A 16,389-nucleotide genomic window follows, 5' to 3' on the forward strand; every position below is an offset into this window, starting at 1 on the left:
TCCCAACTATACCAAAAAAGACTACAATAGAATAATAAGAAACCAGAAGAATGATGGAATTGCCTAGAAGGACAGAGAAATCATTATCTGTCACTTTTCCTATTATGTCACCTGCAATACTGTATCATCTTTCATGTAAATAAGTATATTATATGAGGCACATAAGACTGGATTGTTAAGTCAACTGTACTCAATTAAAAAAAAAAAAAGACTAGAGACACCATCTTTGCAGCCTTTTTAAAAAACAGATATAATTCATGTACCATAAAATTCACGTTTTAAAGTATATGATTCACTGGTTTTTAGTATATTCACGAAGTTGTGGAATCATCACCACTATCTAATTCCAGAACATTTCATCATCTCAAATAGAAAATCTAAGCTCATTAGCTAGGTCATTCTCCATCCCTCCCTCCCCAAGCCCCTGGCAACCACTAACATTTCTGTCTGTATAGATTTACCTATTCCGCACATTTCATTAAAATGGAATACAGTAAATGGTTTTTGTGTCTGGCTTTCTCTACCTAGCATAATGTTTCTAAGGTTCACCCATGCTACAGGATACATCAGTACTTCATTCTTTTCATAGGTTAATATTCCATTGTAGGTATATACCATATTTTGTTTATCCATCTATCAGTTAGTCAGACATTTAGGTTGTTTCCACATTTTGGCTGTTATGAATAATGCTGATATGAATATTTGTGTACAGGTTTTAGTGTGGACATATGTTTTCAGTTCTATTCTGCATACACCTAAGAGCGGAATCTCTGTTTAACTTTTTGAGGAACTGCCAGGCTGTTTTCCAAAGCAGCTGCACAATTTTACATTCTCACTAGCCATGTATGAGGGTTCCAATTTCTCCACATCCTAACTCTTGTTATTGTCTGTCTTTGTAATTAAAGTCACACTAGTGAGTGTGAAGTGCTATCTCATTGTGATTTTGATTTATATTCCCTTAACGGTTAATGTTATAGAACATCTTCCCACGTGCTTGTCTATTCAAAACTTTTGCCCATTTTTTAAGATTTTATTTTTTCATAGCAGTTTAAGGCTCACAACAAAATTGGGAAGAAGGCAGAGAGATTTCCCATATCCCTTCAGCCCTCACACATGCAGTTTCCCTCACTATCACCAACCCCCACCAGAGTGGTACCTTTGTTATAACTGATGAACCTACACTGACACGTCTAATCACCCATAGATTATATTAGGGTTCAGTCTTGGTGTTGTACATTCTACAGGTTTGCACAAATGTATAATGACTTGTATCCAACATTATAGCACCATACAGAGTATTTTCACTGCCCTAAGAATCCTCTGTGCTCTATTCATCCCTCCCCCATCCTCCGGCAACCACTGACCTTTTTATTGTCTTGGTAGTTTTGCCTTTTCCGGAACATCAGATGGTTGGAATCATGCAGTATGCAGCCTTTTCAGATAGGCTTCTTTTTTTTTTTTTAATTAATTAATTAATTAATTTATCTTTGGCTGCACTGGGTCTTTGTTGCTGCACGTGGGCTTTCTCTAGTTGTGGCGAGCGGGGACTACTCTTTGTTGCGGTGCGTGGGCTTCTCATTGCAGTGGTTTCTCTTGTTGCGGAGCACGGGCTTCTAGGCATGCGGGCTTCAGTAATTGTGGCATGTGGGCTCTAGAGCGCAGGCTCAGTAGCTGTGGCATGTGGGCTCAGTAGTTGTGGCTCATGGGCTCTAGGCGCGTGGGCTTCAGTAGTTGTGGCACACGGGCTTAGTTGCTCCGCGGTATGTTGGATCTCCCCAGACCAGGGCTCGAACCCGTGTCCCCTGCATTGGCAGGTGGATTCTTAACCACTGCGCCACCAGGGAAGTCCCAGATAGGCTTCTTTCACTTAGTAATATGCACTTAAGGTCCCTCCATATCTTTTTATAGCTTGATAGTTCATTTCTTCTTAGTGTTTAATAATATTCCATTGTCTGGATGTATTACAGTTTATTTACCCATTCACCTACCAACATATTGGTGTTTCCAAGTTTTGGCAAATATTAATAAAGCTGCTATAAACATCCTTTGTAGTTTTTTGTGAGGACATAAATTTTCAACTCCTTTGGGTAAATACCAACTTTTGTCCATTTTAAAATTGGGTGATTTGTCTTTTTACTGTTGAATTGTAAGAGTGACCAATTTACCTATTTTTATTTTGGATGCTTGTGTCTTTGACATCACATCATATCTAAGAAACCACTGCCTAAGCCAAGGTCATGAAGATTTATACCTATGTTTTCTTCTAACAGTTTTATAGTTTTAGGTCTCATACTTAGTCCCTAGATACATTTTGAGCCAATTTCCTTTATATGGGTGAAGCAGGGGTTCAACTTCATTCTTTTGCATGTGGATAACCAGTTGCTCCAATACCATTTGTTAATAAGACTATTTATTCTTTCTTCATTGAATTGTCTTGGCAGCCATGTCAAAATTCTATTACACTGATCTTATGTTTAGTCTTATGTCAGTACAACATAGTCTTGCTTACTGTGCTTGGAGTAAGTTTCAAAATAAGTTAAGTGTGAATCCTCCAACTTTGTTCTTTTTTTCCAAGGTGTTTTGACTATCCTGGGTCCCTTGCATATCCATGTGAAATTCAGGATCAACTTGTCAATTTCTACAAAAAACTCAGTTGGAATTTTGATAGGGATTTTGCTGAATCTGTAGAACAATTTGGGGAATACTGCCATCTTAACAACATTGTCTTTCAATCCATAAACAAGCCATCCATTATTAAGGTCTTTTAAATTTTCCTTCAAATATATTTTGCAGTTTTCAATGTACAAGCCTTACACTTCTTTTGTTAAGTTCAGTCTTAAACATTTGATTCTTCTTAATGCTACTGTAAATGCAACTGTTTTCTTAATTTCATTTTTGGATTATTCTTTGCTAGTGTGTAGAAACACTATTTTTTATATTGATCTTATGTCCTGTAACCCTGCTGAGCTCTATTAGTTCTAATAGCTTTTTTGTCGACGTCTTAGGATTTTTTTATATACAAAAACATAGCTAACATTCCTGGGATAAATTCCACTTGGTGATGTTATATTACATAATCCTTTTATATGTTGCTGGATTCAGTATGCTAATATTTTGTTAAGAATTTTTGCATCTCTATTCTTATGTGTAGTCTGTAATCTGTTTTTAACTTTCATTGGAAAGATTTGAGAATTCAGACTTTTTCATTTTCAGCCCAAAATAGCAAAGAGAAGACAACTGAACAAAGATGACATTTCAGAATTATTAAAGGAATCAAAGGTGAATGTAAAGACACAGACAGCAGCACTTTATTAAAGATGAGGTTAAGATTGATCATATGAAGTGAATCTCAGACACTGAGTCTTCAGAAGACAATATCCTAGATTAACCTTCTCCAATTCAAGAACCTATGAGTCAACAACATATTTCTATGGGCAAAGTAGAAATATGGCATTCTCATTCAGCGAGTCACTATAGGAAGAACTTGACCATACAGGATTTTGTGATAAGAACATTTTACTAGAAAGATGTGACAGTATTCTTTCATCTTTTACGATGTTTGTGCAACAAAATTTACTTGATATAGAAAGGTTGGTTACATTTCAATTCTTACTGAAATACCTTATCAAATTGTTTTTTATTATCCCTTTATTATTCAATAAATTATTCATAAAATGACCTTTAAAAAAAAGTCCATTGGACCTAGATGATAAACGTTAATGACTATTTTTTTCAGGTATACTGCAGGTGAAGAATTTTTCTCTGTTCCCCTGGGTCTGGCTTAGGTGCCCTGATAGACTGCCACAGCACTGTGATGTACACTCCCAGCACAGCACTTGCCACACCTCAGGGTGGTCTTTGTTTATCTGGTTATCTAACTATTAGTCTACAAACTCCCTAGAACAGGGTATCTTATCTTGGTACCTTACTTGGCATCCTATTCTATGACATGGTCAAATCTCTAGCCCAGACTTCACTCCTCAGCTTTAGACTGAACAAGCACAATGGCCTGCTGATCATTAGCTGAATACACTGATGCCCTAGGATTCAACATGTTCAAAATAGAACTTGTCTTCATCCCTTCTCCTCTCTCTAAAACTTTCCCCCCTTTCTACCTGCTGTCTCACTGGTGGCATCATTATCCAGTCATCCTAGCCAGAAACCTAGGAGTCATCCTTAACTTCCCTCTCTCTTTTCCCCTACATATTTGTGACCTCCAACTCCAGCTGAATTTGTTTAATATTTTTTTTAAATTTCAACACCTCCAGTGCCCTTGTTCAGGCCTGATCATTTCTCACTTGGAATATTACAACCGCTTATTATCTCTTCTTGTCATTTGTCACTTGTCTTTCTCCTTCAAAATCATCCTCCACATAGCTAATATACAAGTTAGACCACATCATTTGTCTGCTTGGAGCTCTTCTATGTTCTCCCATTGTATGATTGATAAAGTATGAGATACCAGGCCTTGAGTGATCTTGCCCCTGCCTAACTTTCATTTTTGCCACTCCTAGCCTCACATTTTATGCAATACACTATACCCGTTCTGCTATTCCTTACTTATATGACTGTGCTTATGCTTGTATGACTACTGTTATTTGCCCTTCCTTTGGAAAATTTTAGTTATCTTTTACAATGATTTCAACTTACATATCACCATCTATGGAAAGCATTTCCTAACCCCATGCCAGGCTGGGGTTGTGTGCTCCTATCCTTCCCATACCTCCATTAATGCCCTTACCACAATTATCATAACTTATCTGACTTGTCTGTCCCCACCAACACAGTGGGTTCCTTGAGGACAATGACCATGACTCATTCACTGGTGTATTCCCAGAACCCAGTAGAGTAAACCTGATATATCCTAGACATTCAATCATAGGTCACTGAGAGAATGAATGAATAGGTAAACCAGGTGAAACAAGAAGAGATAGCAAACATGGTAAATGTGTCTTACTTCAGCAAATTCAAAATGGTCTATATCTCATATATGTACCTACATACACTTTGAATGGCTATTTCACATGTATTAATTCATTTATCACAAAACTCATATGATATAAGTACTGTTAGTATTCATTTTTTTATCAAAGCACAGAGAGGACACAAAACTTGCCCAAGGGCACAAAACTCAGAAATAATACAAGCTGAATGGGACAGAGCACACTAAAGCTAAATAAAACTTAATAAGATTTAAAAAAGAACTTGTTTCCTAAAATGGTTCTAAATTAAATTGAAACATACTAAACCTAACCACACATAACAAACCATAAACCTCACAACTTACTCAATACTAGCCACTAGGCTAGGCTGTCACCCGTTTCCAGGTCACAGAGACAACAGGGCTTTTCCAGCAGTGGTGGTTTTCCAGTTACGCTGCCCAGGCACCCAGTGCTTAGGTCATAAGGCGATGCCTTGAGCTGTCTTGAGAGCTAATATAGTGAATAAATCAGAACAACTCCACCTTATAAGATTTTACTGCGTGATAACAGTTTACCAGTGAAAAACATGAACAAAATGCTCCTCTTGACTTGCTTTTAGTCTCCAGTATAGTCTTCCTCAACAAATGATGGTAAGCCCCACTACCAAATATGTGCACAGATAATTAGGATTTGCCTGCTGGCAATTCAGCTAACAGATAATGAAGAGACAGAGGCAAACACTTACAAGTGAAAATAAGATTTAAACAATGCAAGATAATTAGCAAAATACCTCTTCAAGTTCAGAGACAGCAAATACTACTTTTTCAATAGTCTCTCCGTGAATTTCGAGGAATCTCCTTACCGTGCCTAAGGAAAAGAATAGAAAGATTAATTCAATAAATAAGAAATTAATTGTGAAGAAAAATCCAACCCTTCAAAGTTTTATTTCTTTAAGGGATCACTCCTCGTATCATTCAGGTCTGTGCTCAGTGACACCTTATCAGTAAAGCCTCCCCAGGTCACCCTATTTAAAAACTCTTCCCTGATTTGCTTTCCTCCAGAGCAACTATTCTGGACATTTCGTGGAGTTTCCTGTTTATTGTATATCCTCCCCACCCTCCCTGCCCCATCCATTAGATGAAAGCTCCACAACAGCAAGGGCTCTATTTTATTTACTGCTTTATTGCCAGTAAATAGTGCCTGGCCATAGAAGATGTTGACTCCAGACAATTCTCCCGTATCCAGTATATTCTTTTTATTCTCTGGGGCCTCTCTCTCTGACCAGAATGGTCTAGCACAAGTGCCTTTCCATTAATCAGTTACTGTATTAGACGTCCTCCTCAGCTCTTTAGCCCTGTCAATATCCTATTGAACCAAAACTGAATTATTTTTTCTTAATTTCTATCTTATCCTTATTCTTTCTCTATAAACTTCTTAATAATGAAGTGGCCTTTTCTCAGTCCTTAACTTAACTGCAATCTCTCTCTAGATGCCCACACCCCACCTTTTAAAAATATTGTCCACTCCAGGTTTTGTCCTCCATATTTTTAATTTTCTTGGTATATATATTTTCTTGAGCTCACTAATTTGATTGTTAGATAATACCCCACATGCTGATGGCTCCCAAATCTTTATACTCTGTTTTCTGAACAAAAGACCTGAAATTTCCTAGAGCCTGCTGGGCATATTCGCCCAGATAACTGAGACCTCAAACTCAACATGTCCAAACCTGATCCCAACAGGTCCAAACCTGACTTCCATCTCTCCCCAGCACCTGCTCCTTTACCTGTACTCCTTATTTCAGTTACACAGCAACATCCAACCACTCACCTAAGCTAGAATCCTGAATTCTTCTGACACTTCCTTCACTTCTTCCTTCATCCTGCATTTTCAATGTGTTATCATGTGCTTTAAATTCTATTGCTAATATTTTTAACAGCCATTCCTTTTCTCTTCCAGCTGCTCTCAGGCTCTCAATGCTAACAAAGACGTTAGCAATAAGTTTTCAACTGTTCTCCTGTTTCTCTTTCCAAGCCTACATATTCACTGTTGCCTGAGTTATCTTATGTTACCCTCCTTACTAACCATTTCCGATGGCTCTGCACTGCTTATAAGTTAAGATCCAAAGTCCCCACAGCATGGTTCTCCACACCCTGACAACTAACCACCCCTCCACCCCTGCCCCTTAGTCCTATTTCCAGCTATTCTTCCCACCTATCTTATGCTTTAGCCATTGGCTTCTTTGCTGTACTTCAAATATGCCACTTACTTTGATGCTACCCTACCTCTGCCTGCATGGTTGCCTTTGACTAGAATGCCTTTCATCCACCATGACCCTCTCTTAGTGAACTCCTACTCATTTTTCATGGCCCAGTCAAAAGCCATCTCCTTTGTATAGAACTCCATCCTTCCGTGTGCTCCTCCTATAATCTTTTAAACAGCCCTCTATTTGTGAACTTCTCATAGCATTTTATATCTAGACTGTGAGCTTTCTGAAGGTCAAGTAAACTTAACATTAACACTACTAGGGCCTTGGGACTTCCCTGGTGGTCCAGTGGTTAGGACGTTGCCTTCCAACGCAGTGCAGGTTTGATCTCTGGTCGGGGAGCTAGGATCCCACATGCCTCAGGGCCAAAAAACCAAAACATAAAACAGAAGCAGTACTGTAACAAATTCGATGAGGACTTTATAAATGGTCCACATTAAAAAAAAAAAATCTTTAAAATAAAATATATATATTACTAGGGCCTAGCACACCTTAGGAATATGGCAAGGAAATATTCAAAAGTAACTAGTAACTGAATGAATATTTTATGACTCTGGTTATCAACCTATTGCTTGCCTTGTTCATTACTGTGTCTTGAGAGCCTAATAGAGGAGATCCATTTGTTGAAGGACTGAACAAATCTTCCTAATTCTCTTTCTGTCAGGCGACAAATTTTTTCACTTCTCCCTCTATTCTGCTTTAATAATTTTTAAAAAATGAAATTAAAAAAAAAAAACAAACGATTTTCTTCCATCCTATTTACTTTGACACCAAGGTTTAATGTTTACACAAAATAGTTTCCCAGCATATAACTGTGGGATTTCCTTTGGAAGACAACATACGATGCCAACTAGTAACCAAGTTGAATTCCTTCAGCAGCACAGTTCACTCAGAAAAGTAATTCTGCAAAAAGGAGGAAAAAAAAAAAAAGAGTGATATCAATGGCTATAAGGTTTTTGTACTGTGCACTATTCTCTGCAACCAACTAGGATGCCATGTGCCTAACTTGTAGTAAAAACTCTTTAACTGGTGAGAATGACATGTGTGACATTAAAATTTCCAAACTGGAAACACAATAAGAACAACACCATTGCCTTTTTTCTCACCACTGTATCCTCTTCTATACAGCACAGGGCCTAGCATATAGTAGTCATTCAGAGTTCTGTTGAATGAATAAATAACATGATAAATTTATCTAAATGTAGATGTTTCTTTAAGTTTCTTCTGGAGAAGAACTGAACTGCACATGAACTAAGAAAAAAAAGATAAATAACTTAGTACATCTATCAAGAAGATATTACTTAGATTTCAAATGAAATAAATTTCAATAATAGTTTAATAAGTAAGAAAGCTTTTGGAACTAAGGACTTAGAGTTACAGCCTCAGATTTGTTCTTGGCCAAAGCCTAGAAGCCATTTATTTCCCAGATGCTCAGAAAGTATGTGAGCAAAGGGCACAACTGTTTGTGTGTGTGTGTGTGTATTTTTTAATGAGATGCTATAGTTCTGCTATTAGATTTAAGGTGTAATAAGTCAAGCAGGTCTTATAACATACAAGTTAACCTGCTTATCTTAAAGCTTTACATTTCCTTTGTGCTAATTAAATTTCTAGAAATTGCGTCATCAAAGTCCCTTATACCTACTTTTTTTTTTTTTTTTGTAATTTGAGGAGAATTTAATTGCGGGACCATTTACAAAAGCACACGCTGGGTTTCTGGTTGACAATTTCAAGGTAGTAAGAGTGGGCTGGCTTTCTACCCTGTGACAGGCAGAATTCTAAGATGACGTCCAAAGAGTCACAACCTGGTTGAATCTCCTGCCCTTGAATATGGAAGGACCCTGCGACTTGCTTCTAGCCAACAGAATACAGCAGCAGTGAAGAATGTCACTCCTATGGTTGAGTTACATGGTGTGAGGCGCTGGCTGGCTGATGGAAGAAGAGGTTCTCCTGCTGGCCTGGAGGAAGTGGGCTGCCCTGTTGGGAAAGGGTCACGTAGCAGGGAAGTACAGGTGGCCTCTAAGTGCTGCGAGTGGCCCTCGGCTGCCAGGCAGCAAGAAAGCAGGGACCTCCAGTCCCACAACTGCAAGAAACTGAATTCTGCCAATAACCACATGAACTTAGAAGTATCCCCCCAAGCTCCAGAGATGAACTGTCTGGCCCACACCTAAGTTGTTGCCATGGAAGACCCCGAGCAGAAGAGTCAGCCGAGCCAGACTCCTGACTCCTAGGAACTATGGCCTTATACCTACTTCTGATCTTTATCTGCTGTTACTACAATTACTGCTCAAAGCTGACTCCTCTGTGGTACCGTATCAAGTGACTTATCTGAGGGCCACACAGCCAGAGTTAGACTGGTAGAACTGGGACCAAATACCAGCCTTCTTGACTCCCTTTTCAGAGCCTATTCTACAAAATGACGGTGTCTCTTTAAATTCTAATCCATAATTACTTTAATAAAAAATGGAGACATAAAAGGTCTACCTCAAGCTATGAGATATGGAGCACAGGCTAAGCGAAACCAGAGAAAGTTAAGACCTGCCAAAAGCCTTGCCAAGGAGAATTATATCAAGGTAGGAACTTTGCTTTGGTAAGGCACCATTCAGAGTACATGCAGGCTAGCTATAACAGTAGTTTCCCACCGAAGCAGTCCTAACTCAAGCATAATGAATTATCTAGTATAACACATAGGTTACTAGACATGGGAGTCAGAAGGCCTGGATATATATTCTAAGTCTGCATAACCCTAAGAATATGATAAATTTCTGAGCCTCTTCATTTGTAAAACAAATACCTAAAACACTACACTACCTAAAACACAAGGCTGTTGAAGAAGTGAAATGGAATTTCTTTTATCCCTTTTTAAAATACATATTTCTTCAGCAAGGACCATATGTAAAGCATTCCTGACATATGAAAGCATTGGAAATACAGGATGAAAAGAAAAGATCTCTGGGACATCCCTGGTGGCGCAGTGGTTAAGAATCCTCCTGCCAATGCAGGGGATACGGGTTCGAGCCCTGGTCCAGGAAGATCCCACGTGCCGCGGAGCAACTAAGCCCGTGCGCCACAACTGCTGAGCCTGCGCTCTAGAGCCTGCAAGTCACAACTACTGAGCCGGCGTGCCACAACTACTGAAGCCTGTGCACCTGAAACCCATGCTCCGCAGCAAGAGAAGCCACCACAATGAGAAGCCCATGCACCACAACAAGGAGTGGCCCTCGCTCGCCCCAACTACAGAAAGTTTGCGCACAGCAACGAAGACCCGACGCAGCCAAAAATAAATAAATAAAATAAAATAAATTTAGAAAAAAAACCTTTCTATTTCAGATAGTCCTATCTCAAAGGGGAACAAATCTTATTCCTTGTCACTTGGTCTTAGACCTGTCTTCTACAGTTGGAGATCTTATTTACAATCTTTACAAGGATCTGTGAACTTCCTGAAATAGCATGTAAATTCTCTCTATATGTGCATTCCTCTGGGAAAAGGGTCCACAGCTTTCTTTCATCAGATGCTCAGTGTAGTTTATGATGAATTCCAAAGAAGTCATAATAGTTAAGAACTATTGCTCTAAAAATACAGTATGGAATAAGTCCACATGAGACGACTCCATGTATTTGGGCACCATATATGCTAAAAGCGTGTTCTTCTTTACGAGAAACACCACTAATGTTTCAAACTGTTTGCCCTGCAGTTTGTCAGTCTCATGAGATATGACAGCCAGAACTAGATGCAAAATTCTAGGTGTGGTCTGAACCTGTATACAATACAGTGAGATCAGGGACTCCCTCGAGCTGAGCATCATATTTTTATATTACATATACAACATTCTGGCTCATAATGATTGAGCCCAGTCTTTTTAAAATCTAAATGCAGGGTTTTATATTCAAATAGCACATGTGAAAGCTACTGCTTAAACTGATAGTGCTATATCAATCTGATATTACAAAATCTGTTTTGACTTCATTGTTGCTGCCTGCTAAGATTATTCTGAATTATGATTCAAATACCCAATGCATTGGCCATACTTCTCAGTGGTATAATTTTCAAACTTAATAGGCAAATTTTCTAAGCCTTTATTCAAATGGATAAAAATGTCAAACCTAGAAAGTAAACTGAGAGCTCTGCAACTTGTCAACACAAACTTCCCGCCAGAGTTCCATGATCAGTTAATCAACAAATCTTCTTTGGCTGCAACTATTTAACTAGTGATAAAAAACTTTTTTTAAATTTAATTTATGTACGGTACCCCCAACCTTACTTACGAAGTGCTATGTGTGTTGCATCCTCTAAAGGGTAACCTCGTTTTGCAGAATTGATGACACAGAATCCAACAGAAGACATGGACTGCTCTCTGCAATCAAACAGAAAACACAAAAACTATACTCTAAGCATTCATAATAAATAATAAAAAATGCAGCTTAACTTCTCCTTCCCTCTCCCTTCAATGAATCTACTGTAATATTTAACCCAACTGCACTATGTAAAAATTATATTAATATATAATTTAACTGCCCCATTTGGGGGAAATACATTCTGAGTAAAATGGGAGTGAAATGGGAACTAAGTAAAATGGGAATGGGTTAAATTCTCAAGTCACCCAAATGTATTCCTCTTACTCTGCCGCGTTTGAGAAGATGATTAATTCTATCTTCAGGGTCCTCCTAAATTATTTAAGTCCCTCAAAATTTGACTTTCATAGCTAGGTTTCATTTTAAAACCAGGGCCTTTACCAATGTATGGCATGCTATGTCTAGGAACTGAGTTAGCCATACTTTGCCAGCTGAAGTACGTTTCTGTAGCAGCTGTATAGGGAACTCTCAGCGGCTGTGCGATAGCGGCTCTTGTACTTAGGTCCCACTGTGTGAATGATGAACCGGGCAGCTAGATTAAATCCTTTTGTCAATTTTGCTTCACCTGTCCGGCAACCTGGGAACAATGGAGAATATATAAGTCATGGAGCTGTTAGGAAAAAGAAAAACCAGCAAACCAACAGAACAACGCATGAAACAGAGAAAGTATTAAGAACTTTGAGAAATTCCAGTTAAAAATATGGATTGAATACAAACATTTGTCTCTGATCCCAAAATGACAGTGAAGCAATACAATAGGCATAAAAACAGAGACAAAGAGGATGGGAGAGAACATGAAGCAGAAAAGCATCATTAAAATCTTGGAAGGAATAAAGTCAATGGACTAGAAGCAAGTGATTTAGCAAAGCAGAGAAACATGACTGCTTGCAGAAATGGGGTGACCAATATGAAGCAAGCCGGTCTGTTCTGAAAGGCAGTGTTGGATTGAAGACAGACTGCTTTGATTCAAATCCTGAGTCCACCATGTTCCTGCTGTGACCCTTTGGACAAGCGCTTGGCCTCTCCATGACTCAATTTCCTATATAAGGGGGATACTAGTAGTACTTACTTCACAGGATTAAATGAGTTAATATATGCAAAGTGCATTCATGCATTAGCTATTACTGTTGTTGTTATTATGACAGAACACTGAAAAGGCTCAGAAATTGGAGGTCCTAAGAACTTCTGAAGGCTATGATGTGAAGTGGGACTAAAAAGAGGAGGCTGAGTTAAAAGTTTGCATAAAAACATTCAAATCTGCAACAACCCCTCCCCGAGCCAGCACAGCAAGGTGATGATTCCTTTACCACCACAGCAACAGGAAGGTTTATTCTTCGGAGATGCTGCACTAGAGTTTCTGGACTCTAGAACCCCAGGCACAGCTGAAAAGAGGGGATTTGATTAAACTGTTATACTCAACAGTAATGGCTCTAGATCTCTGCTCCTAACTGGCTTCCAAGACAGACATCCATGCTTATACCCCTGGAAGATTCCCTTCCAGGACACTAAGAGGCTCAAACCAAAGGACCTACAGATTCTGATAAATGAGGGATGTTCTCCCAATGAAACAGCAGGGCTCCTGCTCATCATCTGCTTCAAGATCCACCAAGCCCATGCACACAAAGCTTCCCAGTACCTTCTCAATTACTCTCTCTTGAATATGCTGACACTCGAGGATCACCAGGAAGTGAGGAAAGCCTCTCACAAATGGGGGGGGGGGGCACAAATGCTAAAAAAAAATAGGCAATTTAGGGAAGGAAACTTAAAAAACAACCCAAAAAACTCCCAACACCATAATTACTACTCTCAGAGAGGTAAGAGAAGACATAGTATGTCTGAAACATAACCAGAATGTTATGAAAAACAGAATATTCAGAGAACAGGAAAAAGCACTTATCTAATTGTTATAGCCAAGTGAAAAATATGACAGCAGAAATAAAAAGTTCAATAGATGGGTTAAAGCTAAAGTTGAGGAAATCTTCCAGAAAATAAACAGATGGAAAATAAGAGGTAACAGATATAAAACTTGGAGGATGAAATGGGAGGTACAGCATCCAATAAAGTTTCTTCAAAGGCAGAACAGAGAATACAGAGGGAAGGAAATTATTAAACAAATAAAACAAGAAATTTCCCATAATGGAAAGATATGAGTTTCTAGACTCAAAGAGCCCATGGAATAACCAAACCAGACCAAGCCACATCACTTAAGTTGCTTAAATCACTTAAATTTCAATTAAAAAAAACATCAGAAATAAAGATGAGATCATAAAGTTTCCAGAAAAGAAACCAGTAACATATGAAGAATCAGGAATAATAACATGAGATTTTTCAAGAGCAATAATGAAAATAGAAAACAATGGAGCAATGCCTTCAAAAATCTGGAAAATAATTTCTAACGTAGAATTTTATTTCCACCCAAACTACCAATTAAGTGTGAAGGCAGAAGTAAGATCTCAATAGTTTTACTCCCTTTTATCTTTCTCATGGTAGATTTACTCACAAATCTCATGGTAGATTTACTCACAAAAATGAAGGAGTACATCAGAGAAAGGCATGAGATCTAGGAAACAGGGGGGGATCCAATCCATTAAATAGACAAAAGGATTTTCCAGGAAAGTAACTGTGCAGCAGACACAGAAAGCACTATAGACAGGAAGGAGGATGGGAGGAGAGGATGGGAGGAGAGGCGGGGTGTTCCTGGAGGGCCATTATCAAGAAAACAACAGAGCTGAAGGATAAACAGAAGTGTTTGACTTTACTGAGAGGAGGCTTATTGTTATATTTAAAAGACTGACTCAACGATAGGTACATAGAAAATTAATTAATCAAATCAATTAATAATCTAGAGGAAAAATAGCTGTTCAGAAAGAATACTAATCTGTTTTCTAATCAACTGGGAGCAATATTTATATTGTCACAATGTTAATGCTGATTTAATAAAAATCTGACAGACCAGTTTGGGAAGGTGGTGAAGGGGGAACAAAATGTTTGAGTGTTGTATGTATATGTAAAAGAGGGGAGTGGATGAAAGAGAGTTTCATCTTTAATTTCCACAATAAGAAGTCAGCAGATAGTGAAAAAAAAGGAAAAAAAAATATAGTAGTTTTAACATACTATTTATAAACAGAAAGTAAATAAGACAAGGAACTTAAAGGTTTGAGTATCTGCCCCTGGAGAACAGGAATTAAAGCAGGAAGGGAAGGGCAGGGCAGAGGACTGTGGCTTTCCTTCACACGTTTTGACATAAAATTCTTTGACTTTTAAAACTACAGACATTGATCAATGAAAAGTTTTAAGCACAAAATGATACTCAGAAAAGAGAAAGGCAGAAAAAACTCATCTGGCACCATTCAAGACAGCTATTAAACCAATTATTTATTTTGAAAAATGGCAATTAAAAGAATCAAGCATTTATCCTGCCCCTCTAACAGAAACTACAATTCGAACTAACCACATAATGTCAGTTAATGAGGAAAGGTTCTACTTTACAGAAGAATGGCAGCTCGTAAACATGGATGGAATGATAGATTTTAGAAAAACATAACTTCATAATCTTAACGAAATTACTGATTCAGGTTAGGACTATAAATTGTTGCTAAAACCATTATGTGAATGTACAATGAGGAACTAGATACTCATAGAGCCTAAACACCATCTTATTGATTACTTTTCAGCCACAAAGGATAAAATATAACTGTACAAATGGAAGGATCAAACTGTCATCACTCTAATCTGGAGAGCCTCTTAGTAATGGTCCACTAACAGGTCAATAAGATTTCAGGTATCTTCTAATATGAGACAATATTAAGTACACAACACAACATCACCTATGAAATATTTTAGCCAAACTTGATTCCATTAGATATAACTTTCAGTTTAGAGGAAATACAAGGGCTAAAGCAATAAACTAAATGGCACCTCAGGTAAATCAGATATATCCAGAAGGTGGGATATCTTGAAAAACATCTTGGCCTAATTCACTCAAACAAGTCACATTTCCCCAAATCTTCTTTTCTCTATGCTAATCCTAGCTCTTTAAACTATTCCTTAAAATAATATGGTTTCCACAACGTCTACTATGCTAACCATTTTCTTTTAGGTATATCCCAGTTTATCACTCTTAAAAAGTAATAACTTTTAGGGAAAGATGAAACTGTAAGATGAAGGGGTCCTAACAGGACAGAATAAATAACAGCCTCTCTTGACTTTGATGCTGTAGTTTTCCCCTCAGCTTTACCGAGGCATAATTGGCATATAACATTGTATAATTATTTTGGTAACCATTTCACAATATATACATATATCAAATGACCATGTTTAAGGTGTACAACATGGTCATTTGATATATGTATGTATTGGGAAATGATTACCACAATAAGGTTAGTTAACACATCTATCACCTCAAATAACTACTTTTCTTTATAGAGAGAACACTTCAGATCTACTCTCTTAACAACCCTGATGTAATAGTGTTATTAATTATAATCACCAAGCTGTATAACTTTAGTATTCATATTATAGCCTGAAGTTTGTTCCTTTGACCAACATCTCATTTCCCCCACCCCTGTCAACCACCATTCTATTCTGTTTCTATGACTTCAGCTTTTTTCAGATTCCATATATAAATGAGATCATTCAATATGCCTTTGTCTGACTTTATTTCACTTAGCATAACACCATCAAAGTCCATGCATATTGTTGCAAATGGCAGGATTTCCTTTTTTATGGCTGAATAATATTCCACTGTGTATATTATATATTATATAATATGTACACACACATAGTTTATACATACACACACCACCACTACCACCACCACATTTTCTTTATTTGTTCATCCATCAATGGACA

The 16,389-nt window shown here is 37.9% G+C and overlaps 1 protein-coding gene across 1 annotated transcript in view; it reads right to left on the bottom strand.

Moving 5' to 3' along the window:
• The window catches only part of GDAP2 (ganglioside induced differentiation associated protein 2), an 81,916-nt gene that overhangs the window by 40,816 nt on the left and 24,711 nt on the right, over nucleotides 1-16,389 (bottom strand). The window contains exons 4-6 of the mRNA XM_068540591.1: nucleotides 11,962-12,115; nucleotides 11,452-11,540; nucleotides 5,713-5,789 (exon numbers count right to left, since the gene is read on the bottom strand). Coding sequence (XP_068396692.1) covers nucleotides 5,713-5,789; nucleotides 11,452-11,540; nucleotides 11,962-12,115 — 320 coding nt within the window. The remainder of the gene's footprint in view (nucleotides 1-5,712; nucleotides 5,790-11,451; nucleotides 11,541-11,961; nucleotides 12,116-16,389) is intronic.

This window comes from Eschrichtius robustus, chromosome 3, assembly GCF_028021215.1.
Source record: "Eschrichtius robustus isolate mEscRob2 chromosome 3, mEscRob2.pri, whole genome shotgun sequence".
Lineage (NCBI taxonomy): Eukaryota > Metazoa > Chordata > Mammalia > Artiodactyla > Eschrichtiidae > Eschrichtius > Eschrichtius robustus.